This window comes from Sturnira hondurensis, unplaced genomic scaffold, assembly GCF_014824575.4.
Source record: "Sturnira hondurensis isolate 20B ecotype Veracruz unplaced genomic scaffold, ASM1482457v3 Scaffold0006849, whole genome shotgun sequence".
Taxonomy (NCBI): Eukaryota; Metazoa; Chordata; class Mammalia; order Chiroptera; family Phyllostomidae; genus Sturnira; species Sturnira hondurensis.
The window spans coordinates 2065183-2083187 of NW_028079480.1; the positions used below are offsets into that span (position 1 = coordinate 2065183).

Consider the following 18005-nt stretch of genomic DNA (forward strand, 5'->3'; position numbering starts at 1 on the left):
AGCCGCCAGGTCTAACCGTGAACCACGTCCTACCCTCCACCTCCCACCCCTCGCCCCATCCTGCCACCCCTCGTAGCCCCCTGCCCGCTCGCGGCGCCTTGCGGAATCCACCTTTGAAACTGTACGCTGCTGGCAGCAGCCACGGAGTGCAGGGAGGCGGGGGCGGGAGGGGGTGTGTGTGGGGGAGGGCGGGGAGGAGTCTGGCCCTGATGAGTGCTTTTTCGATTGATGGATGACTGCCGGGTGGGAGCGAGCGTGCGGGTGTGAGACTGTGTGACTGTGTGTGTGCGCGCGGGGTGCGTGAGCGCGCGGGCCTGCCCATTTTCCTACTCTCAGCGGTCTGTTGGGAGCTGGAGGGAGGGAAGGAGACGCAGCCGGAGAGAAACCGGAGAGGAGCCGAGAGCCCTCTCTGCACAGGCGCCGTTGCTTGGAGGAGCAAGGTGCCTCCCAGCCCGCAAGGGCGCAGCGCACTAGCCAGCGGTCTCTTCCGTGGCTTTGCCCACGGACTGCACCTGGAGGACACCCCGGACGGGGATGGTCAGCGGCAGCTGTCTTCTGGCGCCCTGGAGGGAACAGTGAAGGCACCATGGCGCCGATGCACCGGAGGGGGTCCTCAATAGGGCTTGTCTGGCCAGAGCTCTGGCTGCTGCTGTGGGCAGCTGCGTGGCGTCTAGGTGCCACGGCGTGCCCTGCCCTCTGCACCTGCACCGGTACCACAGTGGATTGCCACGGCACGGGGCTGCAGGCCATCCCCAAGAACATCCCACGGAACACCGAGCGCCTGTGAGTATTGCACCCATCCCTAGCCCGCAAAGAGCCCCGACGTTGCCCTCCCACCCAGACGCAATTCAGGGCTGCCGGTGGGGGCAGGACCATTGGATCCCTGCTCCGCAGCCAGTAGGGGAGTCAGTGCCTGCCAAGGTCCTTTTGGAGCCAGGAGCCAGGAGCCAGGAGCCAGGAGCCAGGAGAGCCACTGTTTTCCTTCTCTAGGATTCAAAGGGCCCTCGCGGGGCTGTCAGCTCGCATCCTCACACCTGCACCCTGTGCTCAGCACTGGCAGGCCCTCCCCACTGCGCCAGCACTTTATTCCTCCAGGGCGCCTGCAAATTGGTGCCAGAAAGCCTTCCTGGCACCCGGGAGGGAAGCTCCTCACTCTAGTCAGGAACCATGCCTCCTTTTGGGCACGTGTGGCTTGAGCTGTGCCCAAGTGGGGTGTGCGGATGTGGGCTCTCAGGGCCTGCAGGCTGGTGGTGGGTGGCAAGATGGGATGGAGTTGAAATATTTTGTCTTTCCCTTTCTGCCCATTGTTTGCCCCAGAGCTTTGGGAATCCTTCCCTTGCAGGTGTCCGGCGTTGGTCCCTGACCTCACATCCAGCGATATCCATCGCTGGCAGACAATGAGACCCAAGGGATTTGGGCTTGGGGCTCTGGGTGTTACATTCAGCATGCAGAGCGGGCTAGGTGCAACCCAGACCAAGAGCCCCATGAGTCATGCTGAAGGGTCAGGAGCTTGGGAGTGGGAGACACGAGGCTGAAGACATTGACCATGACAAGTCACAAAACACCGTTTCTCTTCCCCTCTCTCACTTCTGAATTCTTTCTAGACCCGCTGAAATTTGTAGGGCGAGTGTGTGTGTGGTTGGTTAGCATGACTGTGTGTTTACAAACCTATATAATTTGTTTTTCCACATTCCCTGCAGAATGTGTATCTGTGTGAATTCCTAATGCAGTGGTGTCACCTCCGTGCCAGAGTCCCTGTACGTGGCTGTGTGTGTAGATTTTGGTCACATGCAGGGCCTTTGTGTTGCTTGCAGAGGTGACAGTCTCGGGAGATTTTTGAACTGGACTTTGGAGAAGGCTGCTGGCTCCTTTGACACCTGCCTACACTCCTTCCCACAGTCCTGGGCCACTGCAGGGGCTCCCGGGAAAGGCGAACATGTTTCAGTAACTTTCGGGCACATCTTTCGTGCCTCCCAGCTGGCCAGAGGCAGAAACTGGACCCTGGGGAGAGCTGTCTCCTGGATCAGAGTCCGTACCAAGGTCAGCAATTAGTGAGCGCACTTTGCCAACAGACTCTTCTTGGCTGAGACTGAAAAATTCCCGTGGAGCTTTCAGAGAATTTGCAATCTAGACGCAATCTAAATGGAATCAGCGTGTGTGTGAGGGCGTGTGTGGGGGCTGGGGAAAGATACCGGTGTGCGGTAGGAGGGACCAAACTGTGTTTGCTTGGGGCACCTAGGCATAATTTTGGGTTGCCCTGGGGAGGGACTGAGAGTCGGGAGTCTGTCCAGGAGGCCCCTGAGGTTGCAGGGTCACCCTCCACACCTGTTCCCTCCGGACCTGCCCTCTGTTCCTTGGCCGTGTCCATGGGGCATTTCTCCTGCCGCTGTTACCCTGGTAGCAGCCTAGGGCTGAGACTCATCAGCCCCTCTCCTTTGCTGTTAGATCTGAATCTTGAAGTCATCTCATTCCTTGCTCACTCTCATTTTTTAGTGTTGAAAAGAGTGTCGGTTTCGACTCACATGAACTCTTGATCTCTTTTGTGATTAAAAGAGATGTTAAATTTCCTGGTGCAGAGGAAAGAGTTGGGGCTCCTCCTGCCTAGATCGGAGCCCCAGCTCAGTCAGTTATTTGCTGTGTGACCTTGTACAAGTTACTTAACTTCTCTGAGTTTTAGTTGCTTTCTGTGAAGAAAATGCAGCTTCCGATGCATAAGGTCTCTGATTCTTGTGAGGACTGAAGGTCATGTGTGGGAAGTGCCTGGCACGTTAGGATGCTTACTCAGTGAGAGCCATGGTCATGGGAGGGTCGGGGGAGGAGTCTCACAATTTAATTCAGCAAATCTTTGCAGAGCCAGAAACCGCCCTGGGTACTAGAGCTCCAATGGAGAGTGAGCACGTCCCTGCCCTCAGGGACGTGTAGTCGAGAGGACCTGGCAGGGGACACCTAACTGTAAGCTTTCAGGACAGGGCCAGGCCCAGCAGTGTGATGGGGCTGTTGGCAGGAGCATTGGGATGAGAAGCCCTTTTTAGGGGTAAAGGGACTTCTCAGACAATGAGCCTTTTTGTCGGGGCACTTTGGGGCCCAGCAATGGTTAGGTTGGATTCTCCGAGCAGAGAGGGCAGGCGGCCAGACGGAGGAGACGCATGAGTGAAAGGCCTGTGGGCGTGAGTGCGCCTGGCCTGCTGGGCCCAGCTCTGCCCTGGGCCCGAGACACGCTGTGTCCAGTGGGAAGGGGCTGGGCTTGAGGTTGGGAAGGTCAGGAAGACTTAGACAGGCCTTTCTCTACCTGGGTTTTTTTTCTGTGGGGACTTAAGGGTTGGAATACAGGGGCACGTTATCTTAGGGTGAGTCTGACCTTTGCTGGGCAGAACTTCTCAGACCGGGAAAGGATGTAGAGGGGGCAGAGGGGGCCCACCTTGTCAACAGGCAGCCTGTGAAAGAGCCGTTTGAGGAGGAAAAGAACACCCTCAGAACAGGCCTTGGGGAGAGCCTAGGTGGACGCACAGTAGCTTTGGCAAATGCTCTCTCTAATCAATATGTGCCATGCAGTATCAGAGCCTGCATCGCCAAGCCTTTCCTGAGGCTATGAAATTTTTAGACTGTAGCTGTGCTTTTGCCTGTTGTCCTCTGGGCAGTTCCATGGCAGCCCACGAGGCCCAGCAACTTTATGATCACAGAGTCTGTACCTCTGTGTCCAGGTCTGTCCCGAGAAGGGGGAAGTGGTTTGCAACAGGGACTTCTGGGAAGAGGCTGGGCGGGCAGGTCCCAGAGCTGCTGAGGTCACTGACTGAGCCAGTGCGGCCATGTGGCTGGTGGGCTGCGTGGCGAAGAGGTGCTGAGTGATTCCCTGCCATGGAGCAGTTGAAATACCAAGTGAGGTTTGGGGGTGTGCTGGAGGAGGCCTGGAAGCTTGTCTCTTTTCAGGCCTCAGGTTCAGAGGCACCCAGCCATGGCCAACTGTTAACTGTCTTTTCTTCCAATGACCTTGACTTTCAGTTTGGCTCAGAGTGTTCAGGAGAGTGCCGTGAGAGGGCAGGTGTAGAGACGCTCCTCCTTTGTAGCCTGGGCAGCGGTATTCTAGGTTGGCCCCAGATCCCCCTTCTGGGTACAGGGTGCAGAGGGGGGCGGACCTGAGGATGGGGATGAGGAGAAGGGCCCCTGGTTGGCCTGCTGGCTTCCATTTGGCCCCAGGCGCATTTGTATTCTATTGCTCATTAGGCCATGGGCCTGCTCTGCTGCCTTCTTTCATGTGCCCCTTTGCCTCCTGGCCAGCCTGCCCACTGCCCTAGCTCCCTGCCTGCTACAGAGACCTGGAGGTACCGTGTCTTCTCCCAGCTCAGCCCCTTGAGTTGGGAGGCACCATTTGACAGGGCTGGATGGTCACGCCCAAGGAAGACTGACTGGGACACCCAGGCTGATTGTCTGGGAGCTTCTTTGGAATTCCAAATAATGATTGGATGGTGGCTGTAGCGAGAAGGATCAGTGGGACATTCTGAAGCCACATCTACCAGGGGGCTTGGACTGAGACCCAGTCGCCTTCTGTAAAACAGGAGGGTGACAGCTTTGCAGGGTGGCAGTGAGGACTGAGTGAATAAACCTGGTGGCATGCATGGCACGTGGTGGATGGGGAGAGTGACACCCACTGCCTCCTAGGGCTTTGCAATATTATATGGGTACAGATGCTTTGTAGTTCTATTAAGCAATGACATTTTTTATTATTTGAAAAGCTCAAGCTCAGGTCTGAGGGCTCAGTGAGGGCAGGAGAGAGCCTGGGAGGGGAGCGTGTGGGTGTTGCTGCTCAGAGTGCTCCCTGCCTGTACCGGGGCATCTCCATCCCTGTCCTCTGGGGTCTGGAGACAGGGAGCTGGGCAGTGCTGTGCAGGGACTCTCTGTGGAGTGGACAGCACAATGGCATGGCCCTGGAGCCAGCCTGCCTGGGTTTTCAGCCCCTTTCTGCCATTCAGCAGCTGAGGGACCTTGTGCCAGTTATGGGGTTTAATTCATCCGTTCAATAGATAGCTGTCTATTGGACGTCTGCGTCGGCTGCGTGAACAGTGCCAGACAGAAGTCAAGACCGCCCCCTCCTCCAAGTTTTAGTCCAGCAGGGGAGGCAGAGATGAATGGCACAGTGTGAGAATAAATGCATAATTGCAAACTGTGGTAAGTGCTCAGAGGCAGGTGACTCTGCAGGCCCCCCACTTCCTTGCCCTTAGAGTGGGGACGATGACAGGACCTGCTTCCTACGGTGGCTGTGAGGACCGAGTGCGGTAATGCTCAGTAATGAATGCACTTTGCGCTGGGCCTGGCATGCGTCAAGTGCCCAATAAATGGTTTTATTATTGTTATTAAGGTGGCAGAATTGCAGGGATATAAAAGAAATTTCAGCACCCGCCATGCTGGGTCCCAGCATGGCCCTGCTCTCCTGTCCCTTGTCACACAGCTGCCCAGTTCTCTGCAGCCTCTGGGAACCCCAGAGCACTTGGAGATGGGGATGCCCCTTCCTCGGTGCCCCCTTTCCAAGCCCTAGGGCTGGCAGGGGTGGCCCAGGCCGCGGAGGCTGCCAGCAGGGGCAGTCGTGCTCCTTTAGGGCTGGACGAGGGGCAGCGGGACAGGCAGCTCCTGCATTATTGGGAGCAGACCGAAGCCTGGCGCAGTTGCCGCCTCTAGTTCTGTGCCGGCATTAGCAGCTCGGCAGGGCTCTTGCTTAATGGGATTTTCTTCCCAAATGCTGTAATTATCGCCATACAAATACTTATTACCCTGAGCAGATGACGGCCGGGGCTCTGGGCAGTCGCCAGGGAGCTGGGCTGTGCTGGGGGGCGGAGCGGTGGGGGTGGAGAATTGGCTCTTCCTTTTGGCGGCGGAGCTCACAACCCCCTCCTTGCCTTTCTGGAACCCAGCCTGTGGCGCACAAACAGCTGTTGGGCACCTGCTGTGTGCAAAGTGTCTAGAGGGGTCCAGGGCATGGACCCCTCCTCTGGGAGCTTGCAGTCTGTCTGCAAAAGAACAAACGTGTAAGGATGCCCATAGGGACATAGAGCACAGTGGCTACTGGCGCAGGCTTTGGTGCGAGAATGGCCCAGCCTTAATCTTGCCATCTAAGAGATCTTGGGCAGCTCACTTGTGACTTGATTTTCTCATCTGTAAAATGGGGACAGGGATAGTACTTCCTTGTAGGGCTGTGAGTTCAAATGAAATACTCCATGTGAAGGGGTTAGAATAAGGTTGGCACATAGAAAGGACTCTGTTGTTGTTAAAAATGAGGTGGGAGGGAGGGATCGGAAGGATTGGATCCCTAAAGTGGTAGGGGATGTGGGATTTGAAGGTTTGGGCAGGACTTAGGTAAGTAGAGAGGTGAAGCGAGGGCGAGGGAATCTGGGGGCACTCAGAAGGTGTGTGCTGTATGTTTGGGAAGGAGAGGGAGGAGCTAGCTGGTCCAGCTGATGGGGTGAACATTTGTGTTGGAGAGTTCTGAGGGAAGAGAGGAGAGTGAGGGGCAGGGACCAGGCCATGAAGCTGGGAAATGGGCAGCCATCAGCGGGGATGTGTGTGGAACTTTATTAATAAATTTTTTTTACTATTCAGTGATTTTTAATAAATCTACAGAGTTGTGTAAAATTACCAAAATCCAATTTCAGAATATTTTCATCACTCCAAAAGGCCCCTTGTTCTTACTTTAACTCTTATTTTGTTCTAATTTCAAACTTACAGAGGAGATGCAGTGGAAGTGTGGTGTAAGGGGCGCTGCCATCCGGGGCCCGTTGTCCACGGTTTGCACCATTTGCTTTATCATGTATTTTAAACACACACACACTTTTCCTCCTGAACCACCTCAGAACAGGTTGGACACGTTGTTACCTTCTTTCTCTGAATACTTCTGTGTATATTTTCTAAAAGCAGTAAGGCTGTCAAAAGCAGAAAATTTAACATGGATATAATACCGTTATCTACCCGTGTATATCCATGACTAATTAATACCCACGAGTTCATCTATGAATTTCATCAGTTGTCCCCCAAATGTCTTTCATGGCTATTTTTTTTCTAGGTCCAGAATCTTGACAAGGACCAAACATGGCATTTCTTTCTCAAGGGTCTTTAGGCCCCTTTAATTTGGACCGGTTTCTCAGCCTTTCTTTGTTTTTCTGACCTTGACATTTTTGAAGAATACAGGCTGTTTATGTTGTAGAATGTCCCTCACTTTGGCTTCACCTGCTCTCTCTCTGTCTCTCTCTTTTTTTTGGGGGGGGGCTGCAGTACGTATTTGTGGCAGGAATGCTAACTAAGTGATGTTGTCCCCTTCTCAGGGGGTCGTGTTGGAAGGAGACACGTGACGCCCACTGGTCCCAATGTTGGCGATTTTAGCTTCGAACATTGGGTGAGCTGAAAAGTTATTATTTACACTTAGTTATCAGTAAGGAATTTGTGGAGAGATACTGTGAGGCTGTGTAATATCCTATTCCTCATCGAACTTATATTCACTAGTTTCAGCACCTTTTGATGAGAAGTGTTTAACTCCATCATTTCTTCTCTATTCATCGGCACACCGCTGTCAGAATGAACTTCCCTTCTCCTCCATGTTTGCTTGTCTATTCATGCATCACAATGTGGACCGGTGGATTATTATTTTGTTCGTTGGTAACAATGTCTTACTATCATTATTTATTTCAGTATTCACAGTGTCCCGCCTCTGGCCAGGGAGAGCCATTTCAGGCTGCTCTTGTGTCCTTTCGACAGGCCCCTTGGCGTGCTTGCCCCCAGGGGTTTGGAATGGAGAGTGACACGTGCAAAATGCTGTCTTCAGACCTTCTACGGCCCGGGCTTCGGTGTGGACAACGTGTGAAGGCGAGCCCAGCTGGCCGTGCGGGGGCCGGTTGGGGATGATGACTGTGGTTCTCGCTTTTCTGCGATAATGCTTTTGATGTCATTTTTGTCTTTTATTCTTTTAAAATAGATTTAAAAAACTTTTATTTTAATTGATTTTATTTGTTTACTTTTAGAGAGAAGGGAACAGAGGGAGAAAGAGAGGGAGAGATACATCTGTGTGGGAGAGATCGTATGTCCCCTGCTGGGGTCCTGGCCCCCAACCCAGGCATGTGCCCTGACTGGGAATTGAACTGGTGGCCTTTTGGCTTGCAGGCCAGCACTCAATCCACTGAGCCACACTAGCCAGGGCTATTTTGAAATAATTCTAGACTTACAGAACAGTTGCCAAAATAGTACAGGAAAAGTCCCACACGTATCACCCAGCTTTCTGTAAGGCTGACATCCCTGCTTAACCGTAGCATGGGCCTCAAAACTAAGAAACGAACACTGGTGTAACACTTAAGTGAACTACAGACTTGATTCAGATTCCACCAGTTTTTCCATGGGTGTCTTTTTGATATTCCAAGCATCCTGTCCTAGATTCCACATTGGACTTCATAGTCATTTTCCCTTAGTCCCCTTCAATCTGTGATAATTCTTTAGTTTTTTTCTTGCTCTTCGTGATCTCGACCCTTCTGAAAAGTGGTGGTCAGTTGTTTTGCAGAAGGTTCCTTAGTTTGGGCCTGTCTGGTGTGTTTCCATGATGGGGTCGAGGGTACGGCTTTCGGCCAGAATGCCTGAGGGGATGATGCGCCCTTCTCGGAATGCCCTGCCCGGGGCAGGCGGCATCGGTGTGTCCGGTCGCTGGTGATGGCAGTCTGGTCTCGTGGTGGAGATGGCGTCTGCCAGGTCTGTCCACTGTAATGTCACTGTCTTTTCACTTGTCATTAATAAATGTCTGGGGGATAGACTCTGAGATTATATAAAACTCCCTTTTCCCCTCAAATTCTTACCATTCGTTAATGAATTTTGGCATTCATTAGTGGATCTTGCCTGCAACCATTATTATCCGCTTTTTATTTTCCTAGTTCCCTTATTCCTTCTGCATTCACTAGTGAGGCTTCTTCTGTAGGGAAGAGAACTTTATTATTGTTTGATGGTCCCTTGGGTTTTGAGTTTCCTTAGGACAGGCACCATGTCTCATGTATCTTTGTGTCCCCTCACCGGGTGCATAGTAGGTACTCAAAAAAAAGTGTTGGGTGGGTTTTTTTTTAAAATAAACTTTTGGTAAGAACCATGAAATCAAGGTCCTGATCTTTGCTTTAGAAAATACGGTCCTTGTAGGGGGCTGAATAATGGTCCCCAAAGAGGTTCATGTCCTAGTCCCTGGAACCTGTGGGTATGTGACCCTCCAGGGTAAAAGGGATGGTGCAGATGTTATTAAGTTAAGGATCCTGAGATGGGATCCTGTATTACCCAGGTGGGCCCAGTGTAATCACAAGGGTCCCTACGAGAAGCAGGCAGGAGGGTCAGTGTCAGTAAGTCAGGAGTAGGGGATGTGACGACGGAAACAAGAGTTGGGAGGGGTGAGAGAAAGGCCCCGAGCCAGGGAATGCAGGCGACCTCTCGAAGCTGAACAGAAAAGGAACAGATGGCTTCCTAGAGCCTTCCAGAAGGGATGCAGCTCTGCTGACACCATGACTTCAACCCAGTGAGACTGAGGCTGGACCTCTGATCCCTGCGCGTGTGGTAATTTGCTATAGCAGCAGTAGGAGGCTACTGTGGTCCTCGTGGAATTAGGAGGCTGCTGCAGAGGCTGAGGCAGAGAGAGCGAAGGGGAAGGCCAGGGTGCGGGGGACCCCAGGGCTTGAACCTGGGAGACGATCTTGCAAATAAAGTTGGGGAGGGCCCCTGATCCTGGAGAAGCCGTACAGGTGGTTGGCTTCTGCCTCTTTTGCTTAAATTGACAATAAATAGCTACATGAGAAACATGACTCCAGAGGTAGGAACTGGGGAGGGCTACTGTGCAGAGTGTTCAGGCTGGAGAGGAAGCAGGGAGGGCCTCCTGGGGAGGCGGTGGGACGCACGAGGGCGGTGGAAGAGAAACTTCAATGGGAACAGGCATCTCCTGTTCCCATCTCAGCCCTGGGAGCTGGTATAGAATGCAGAATCCGGCCCGCCCCAGAGATGCTGATTTGCCAGTCTTTGGCAATTGTGATCCAGGCGATTCGGATGCAGGAGGTGCTCTTGGTGCTGGGGTTGCCACTGATTGGCGGCACCTGGCGAGGAAGGTCTGTCCTTTGAAGACTCATGGGGCCTGCCTTTGGCCTCCCCCCATATGGAGAGAGCAGGGGGAGCCTCGGGGAGGCAGGAGGCACCCCTGTCCCGTGTTTCCCGTGGGGAGCATTGGCTGAACATTTGTGGCTCCCAACCTGGGTAAAAAGTAGTTACTGCCAAACCAAGCAGGCGTTTGGAGATGCGGAGGAAGGCCAGCCGTGCGGAGAGCAGCCAGCCTGTCTGAAGATGAGGGCCAAGGAAAGCTCTGCAACTGTGATGGGGTCACTGTAAAGCAGGGCAGAACGGCTTCCTGGGAGAAGTGGAGGGAGGAAGGCAGATGGTCGGGGAGTGAGTAGGTGGTGAGGAGTTTGCAGGAGGAGAGAACAAGAGCAGGGGCTCCAAGGGAGAGCTGTTTGCATCGTAGGGGCAGGTGGACTGGAGTCTGCAGGGGCAGGTTGTGAAAGGAGGAGCCAGTGCCCTTGGGGCTGGGGCTGGGGCTGGGGCTGGGGTGAGGTGGGACCTGTGACAGGTCAGAGGAGAACTGAGGTGGAGAGGAAGTGGTGAGGGTGCTGGTGGTCACCATTTGGAGCCCCTACCTGTGCCAGGCTCAGAGCAAGAGGCTTTACCAAGGCTGCCCTTCTGCTCCTCACACCTGTCCTGTGTGCAGGGTGTTACCTACCCTTGCAGGTGTGGAGAAGGTCAGAGAGCTGGAGCTGTCTGCCTGGGTCACAGGTGGCTGGTATGTGGTGTGCCCAGGGACCTAGAGGGTCTTGAGGCTTGAGAGGTGTTTGTGTTTTGTTTTTGAGTTTGCTACTGCTCCACACACCTTAATAAGGCCTGGCTTCATTCATTCACCCATTAGTTCATTCATTCCTTCACCAGACATTCATTTAGCCCCTACAAAACTCCTGTCAGGGCTTAACACTGGGGCTGAAAGGCAATTTGGCCACGATTGATTCCCGCCTGTGCATCTTTACAGGGTGGACCGGAGGCACAGGCTGGATAAAGAGGGTGTGTCCCGCTGGGGGTGGTGAGCAGAGTCAGGGGTGCAGGGAGGTGGTGCTGACCCAGAGGTCAGTGTCAGGGAGTTCGATGGCATGTGACCTCTCGGGGGGTGTGGGGTGGGTCCTGCGTGGAGTACCTGGAGGCCCTGTGGCTAACAGTGGGGCCCTGGCTGCAGGATTGTGGTTTTGGGGTGAGCCTCAGACCTGGGCAGGGGATTAGCGAAAGTAACTCTAGGCCTCAGTGGTGAAGGGACTGAGGTGCAGTTTGGGCCTTCGAGCGGAACGCCTCACGGAGCCAGGGTTAGGAGCTGGGGTCTGAGCACCACACACGCACTGGGATGGCGGAGCGCTGTTGAGAAAACTGGAAATAACAGTGGTGGTGCGGGTGTGGAGGAACTGGGACCTTTATGCACTGTTGGCAGGAATGTGAAATGATGCAGCCACCATGGAGAACGGTGTGCCGATTCCTCAGAAAATTAAACACAGAATGACCACATGAGCCGATGAAGCCCACTTCTGGGCATGTACCCAAAGGAGCTGAGAGCAGGGTTCCAAAGATGTCGCACACCCACGTTCACAGCAGCACCATTCACACGGCCGAAGGAAGGGCGGAGGCAGCCCGAGTGCCCACGGTTGGGTGAATGGGTGGGTGCGGTGCAGTGTGACCCACGCTGGAATGCCAGCCTCAGAGAAGGAGGAGATTCTGACCGACGGGACAAGGGGGGCATGAGGACCTGCGGAGGGAAGTGAGCCAGTCACAGGAGGGCGGAGCCTGCGTGACTCCACTGATTGGCGGCACCTGGAGTCGTCTGATTCGTGGAGACAGAAGGCAGAAGGTGGTTGCCAGGGGCCGGGGGAAGAGAGGGGTGAGAGTGTTAAATGGGCACGGAGTTCCGGTTTTTCAAGATGGAAAAGTTCTGGAGATCTGTCGTGCAACAACGGGAAGGGCAAATTTTATGTGTATTTTCCCACAATTAAATACTATAGGAAAAAAAACCCAGAGGGAGCTCAGCCCTGAATTCAGATGTGCCAGAGGTCAAGTCTTTCCTCCTTCACCTGCTTCTGTTTTGAGGCTCCAGTGAGCTAGCCTGGTGGTGATAGCACAGGTGTCGCTCGTATTCAGGCCAAGGACACATGGCGGTCCCCAGGAGCCGGGGCAGCGCTGGACGGGTAGCACATCTGCCCTGGCCTGGTCCCCTCGTTACTCAGCCCTGGGACCTCTTGCCTGTCCAAGGTGTAGGCCTGTCCTCTCAGCGCTGGGGTTGGAGCAGGGCCTGCAGGCTCTGCTGGGGAGTTGGAGGGGCCTCTGGGCCGTGACCGCTGAGGCCCGAGGACTGTGGGGAGGCTCAGCTGGCTGTGGTCTGGAGCACGTGTCAGCCTCAGGTGATGCGCCTGTAGGAGCCTGGCTCGGCAGGTAGAATTGCTCACTCAGCCTATTGTCACCACATGTAGTGAACACCTACTGTGTGCCAGGGGGCCTCCCAGGGGCTGGGCATACAGCAGTGAGCAAAACAGATGTAGCCTCTGCCCCTCACAGCCAGGCAGGGGAGAGAGGCCTTTGGCAGAGGACCTCGTATTGAACACGTCTTCACATCGCAACCCAGGCTCTGGAGGAGGTGCCGAGTGGACACCACGGGGCGAGGGAGGCAGGTGTAGAGGAGGGGACGTTTTGGTTGAGGCCTGAAGGATGTGTTGCTGGGCAGGCGAGGGGGGAGGGCCGTTCTGGGATGTCCCTGCCTGCTCTGGGCTGAGGGAGCATCAGGGGTCAGGGCCCCGAGGCACAGCTGCTGCTGTGCTGAAGGAAGTGGAGGAGCAGAGCATTTTCCTACAGAAGGCACTCAGAAAGAAAATAAGTCTTTTTTAAACCCGTGGGCCCTGGGCGGTTGTTAGCAACACAGCAGTGTCCTCTGTGTGTAGCTTTTCTTGGCTGATGTCTGTGTGGGGAGAGCCTTTCTTGATTAGTGTTTTTGGAGTGGGGGAGCCGAGAAACAGGGAAAGCCCACTCAATGCCATGCTATTTGGAATATGCCAGTTTTTGTTGTAAAGATTTTATTTATTTTTAGAGAGAGGGGGAAAGAGGGAGAAAGTGAGAGAAATATCGTGTGATTGCCTCTTGAGTGCCCCTACCGGAGACCTGGCCCGCAATCCAGGCATGTGCCCTGTCTGGGAACTGAACCAGCGACCCTTTGGTCGCTGAGGCCGGGGCTCAGTCCACTGAGCCACTCCAGGCAGGGCTGGAATATGCCGGTTTTAATGCAAATTTGTTCAAGAACCATCTAGCAGGTGCCATGTACTGTGTTAGGCCCTAGGGATACATAATGAGAAAAAACCAATTGTCTGTGTCCTCAAGGAGCTTATGATCTTATTCAGGGGCTGAGACAACACCACTCCAGGAAGCCCCGAAATCCGTGTAAAAATGCTCCAGATTTGCGCTGTAGAGGGGAGGGTAGTGATTCTCTGCGGGCCTGGGACAGGGGGTCTGACCAATTGGAAGGAAAAGTTGGAGTGAGTTAGACAAAGAGGAAGGAGGGAGCATCCAGGCACTGGGAATGGTGAGTTCGGAGGCTCTGCTTGGGGAGGGACCAAACAAGAATGTGGCGCCATGCAGGGCAGGCCGCTTGGCCTTGTTGTGCACAGTAAGAATTTTGTCTTGATTCCAAAAGCAATGGGGATTCATTGAAGGGCTTAAGTGGGGAGTGACTTGGTCAGATTTGCATCTTTAAAAGATCACTCCAGCTGTGGCTGGAGAACAGATTGGAGGGGAGCCAGAGGGAGTGTGGGGAGCCTCGGTCGGGGCTCTGTGGGGCTTCAGGTGCAATGGCAGGCACAGGCATGCAACTGCTGGCCTGCAGGTCGGGGTGTCTGGCCTGGACGGTGGGCCTGGCTGTGTAGGGAACATCCGCTCAGTTGTCTGGTCTGACTCTCCACACACTCAGTGCCCTGGAGTCGGCCAGGCTGGTTTCAAAGGACATAGTGCTGCGGCGTACGGGCCCCCGGCCCAGAGGCCCGGCTCAGTCATGGACAGAGCGTGTGTGTTTATTTTTTGGAGACTCGGCAGGAAGGGGTTTGGAGGGCGGCCGAGCCCCCAACTGCTGCAGCAGGCCTGGGCTGCTGTGCGAGTGTTCTGGCCCGTCAGCAAAACTGCACCGGACCGGCTGGGGCTCCAGGGCAAGGCAGGCTTGCGAGGAGGAGTGTGGGGCCCCCAGAACACCCTGCGAGGGGCCCGAGGTGTTTATTCCTGCAGTTCCAAGAAATCCAAGGGTTTCTTTTGGTTTATCACAAACACCCAGATGTTGGTGATCAGATTCTTGTTTCCCGAGAGGATTCAAGAAATCCTGTGTTTTTTAATTTTTTCCTCAGTCATTTTGCTTTAGAGGATTTTCTACAAAATCTTTTACTACCAAGGTTTCCCTTTCAGGTTTGGAGCACATGGTAACTGGTGGAAATCAGGGCCATTTGCCACCCTGATTGTGCATTTCTTCCTGGGAGATAAGAATGGGTGCAGACCCATCACTTTTGGGAGAGGGCACCATCATAGGGTGTCTTCCCTGGGCCTTGGCATCCGGGGGTCTGTAGGGCCTGAGTAGCCTCCTCGCTCAGCATGGCCCTGGCAGGCCAGCCCCAGCCCCAGCTGAGCCCGGGACACTGTCCCTACGGCGTGGTGTTGTCCTTGGGGTAAACACCACCACCACCACCACTACCACCAATAACAGTAACAATAACAATAACAATAGTACAAGTAGTACAAATAATTGCAGTACATTGTACTGGTACAGAGAGCCTTGCTCTTGGTGCTTTAAAAGTATTAAGTCATTTAAACCCCACCGTATGTCACACAGGTAGGTGATACCATTGCCCTCTGTTTATGAATCTAGAAACTGAGACACGGAGAAGTTAAGCTCTGTGCCTACAGTCATGTAGCCAGTAACGGTGGAGCCGGAATTTGAGGCCAGACAGTTTAGTTCCAAAGTGCAAGCTCTTAGCCACAAGAATGCACTTTGCTCTGCTGGCTGGGGAGCTCCCCTGGTCTTGCTGCCTAGGCAGAGCACACAGTCTTACTTCAGGGCCCCAGTGTTTCCAATCCGAAGCACCCACGTGCTTTCTCAGCTCCCTCCAACATGTGAGCACCCAGGGAGAGGGGAGGGCTCGACAGAGCCCATCAACCTGAGGTATCTCGAGGTAGGGGATGAACATGGAATCACATGGGCCTGGTTTTGACCCTGGCCCCACCACTTATTGGATATGTAGCAATGAGACAATTATTTCGTCAGTCTGTGCCTTCATTTCCTCATCAGCAAGATGGAGAGACCACACTCACCTCGTAAGTTACCGTGAGGGTGCAATGAGAGGGAGCATGCTAGGCATTAGGTTCAGAGCCTGCACACAGTAGGTGCCCAATAAGTAGTGGTAGATGTGGGCTCCGGTGGCAAGAAGCTCAGGGTCCGGAGTTCTTCCTGAGGAATGAGGCCGGAAACTGCCCCAGAGGGCCCACCTGACTTGGCTGCTCTGGCTGTAGAGGTCCTAAGGTCACAGCAGCTTCTCCCATTTTTCCTAGACAGGCTTCCTGGGGAGGGGGATCGTCATGGCAACTCATAAGGCAACACCTGCCGGAGGAATCAGGTGCTGGAGAAACATGACCTCTTTGCCTCATTCCAGCAGGCTCTACCGAAGGATGAGGGGAAGTGGCTGGCCCAGGTTGGAAACCCGATCCCGGTGGGCCTCCCTGTAGAGGGGGAGAGGGCTGGCTACCCGGTGGAGGTCATTTTCTTAGCCTAAGTGCTGTTAATGCCTCCGTAAGTGTGATAATGCCTCCTTAAGCAGCCGCCCTCAGGCTCTCCTGAGAGGAGGCACTCAGCTCCGGGGTTAAAGAGCAAGGCTGATGGGGGCAGGCTGGGGGATGGGGGCAGGCTGGGGCCTCCATGGGCCTTCTGGCTGAGAAGCCACCAACCAGCAGGGCCTCCCAAGAGGCTGCATTTGCTTTGCTGTGTGCACATTGTCCTCTTCTGCCAGCCTGTCCCAGAAAAGTATAAGAAATAAAGTCACCCCGAGTCCCACTGTGCACCAGCTACAGGCGTGAACACATGCAACACAGCCCGCTGCGAGCTTGCCTGGTGCACCCCTATGTGGATGTGCACATGAATTTTCACATAGGCGGGCTCAGAGAATGCAAGTGTCTTAGAATCTTTTTCCATGCGCTGTGTCAGCTTGTAGAAGCAGTGCCAGGGACGGCTTACCTTGTCCACACGACTGATCTGTAGCATTGTAAGTGGCTGCATAGTATGTGGTTTCAGAGATGCACTGAAAGTCAACTAAGCATTGCTCCATCAGTTCCATTTAAGTCGAACATTTTGCTCTTAGAATCAATGCTGACCTATCTTTACCATTGAAAAGTCAAAACAACCAACAATTCCTTGTGGTCTCAGGTTTGGGGATGGAAGTTCCAGTCCTGTTGTGGAAGGAGCAGGTTGGGCGGAGCGCAAGTGAAGTTCAAGGGCAGCTGTTTCAGGGAAGAACATGGAGTTCAATGACAAGAGGCCTTTCCCCGTCCCAGGGGCAGAGGCCACCTCTTGGCATTTAGGGCGGGTATCGGTTCAGTCTGGGCCTCTCACCAGTGGCCTCGTTACCCCGGAGAGACCTCAGGCCCCTCTGGGAGATCCTGTTAGAGAGGAGACTGGAGCAGGGGATGAGTTTTTCCAGCTGCTCCCAAAGATCAAGAGCCAGGTGCAGGAGGAAGGGCAGAGAGAGCCATGAGCTAAATGAGTTATTGACCTGTCAGCTTGGGGAGGTGGCCTGGCCTGGGTGGAGAAGCCTGGGCCCCCACCTCTGCTCTGCCGTTTACCAGCTGCTGACTTGAGGGGGGCACCTCATTTCTTGGAGCCTCTTCCCTCATCTGTAACATGGGCACAGTAACTACTTCCCAGCCTGGTGTTTCTGGAGTGCGTGGAGACTCATAACTGATGTTGTTCTCAGTGGATGCAATCCTAGAACATCACCTAGTCCAACACACTTCCGGAACACTTTTAGGAAAGAAAGCTTGCTGTTCTTCAAGGTGACTTGGGCTCAGGTTGACCAAAGTGGGCAAGTGTGAGACTGGGCTGCAGGTGAACATGGCGTGGCTACAGTTAGGTTGCTGCCAGGCACGCGGTGACTATGACAGTGCTGAGAAGGGAGGAAGCATTGTGGCTGTGAACTTGGAGCTGTGCAGACAGGTTAGATGCATAGGCAAGGCCCCGGGTGAGATTCTGCTGTGTGTGGTTCCAAGGAAGAACTTCGCAGAGGTTGCAGTGCCTGGCTGCTGGAGGGGCTTGTCTTTCTGAGGTGTGTTGGCTCCCTGCGGAGCAGACTGGCCCCACAGGGGCTGAGCGAGCGTCCCTAGGAGGCTGGCTGGGGAGGTGGGACCAGACAGTCTGTAAGGTGGGGTCCAAGGTGCCCAGGGCAGGACTGGGGAGGGATGAGGAGAAACACGTGGGCCTTGGAAGGGAGAAAGGGCCAGAGGCTGGGGTGGTATGAGGGTAGGAACCACTGCTGCTGCATGCCTGGCCCTAGGGCCAGACAGTGGGCTCCCTCCCCTCTTTAGCCCTGCCCTCCAGTCCTCCCACGCTGTCCCCTACTTCCCTTGCTACAGGACTGACCCCAGACTGGTCTCTGGGCGGGCTCCTGCCCAGAGACCTCCCTCGCTCCCTGCCTCTCCTCTGCTTGTTCTCTCAGACCCTCTGTGGTCAGGACCCACCTTCCCCCCACCCTTCTTCCCTTGGCTTCCCACTCTTAGCCTGTCCCCTCCCAGAGCCCACAGATTTGCCGGGTGTTCTCCTTCCCTGGACTGTCCCCTCCAACCCTCCTGCTGTGCAGACCTCCCATGTCCTTTAGGTCTCAGCTCGAGCCCCACTTCCTCAGTTCCTGTGAACCACATGGTCCAAG

The 18005-nt window shown here is 54.4% G+C and overlaps 1 protein-coding gene across 1 annotated transcript in view; it reads left to right on the forward strand.

Annotated features, from left to right (window-relative positions):
* Positions 1–257: 257 nt before the first annotated feature.
* Positions 258–18005, forward strand: part of SLIT1 (slit guidance ligand 1) — a 152122-nt gene continuing 134374 nt past the window's right edge. The window contains exon 1 of the mRNA XM_037050831.1: positions 258–783. Coding sequence (XP_036906726.1) covers positions 587–783 — 197 coding nt within the window. The 5' untranslated portion in view covers positions 258–586. The remainder of the gene's footprint in view (positions 784–18005) is intronic.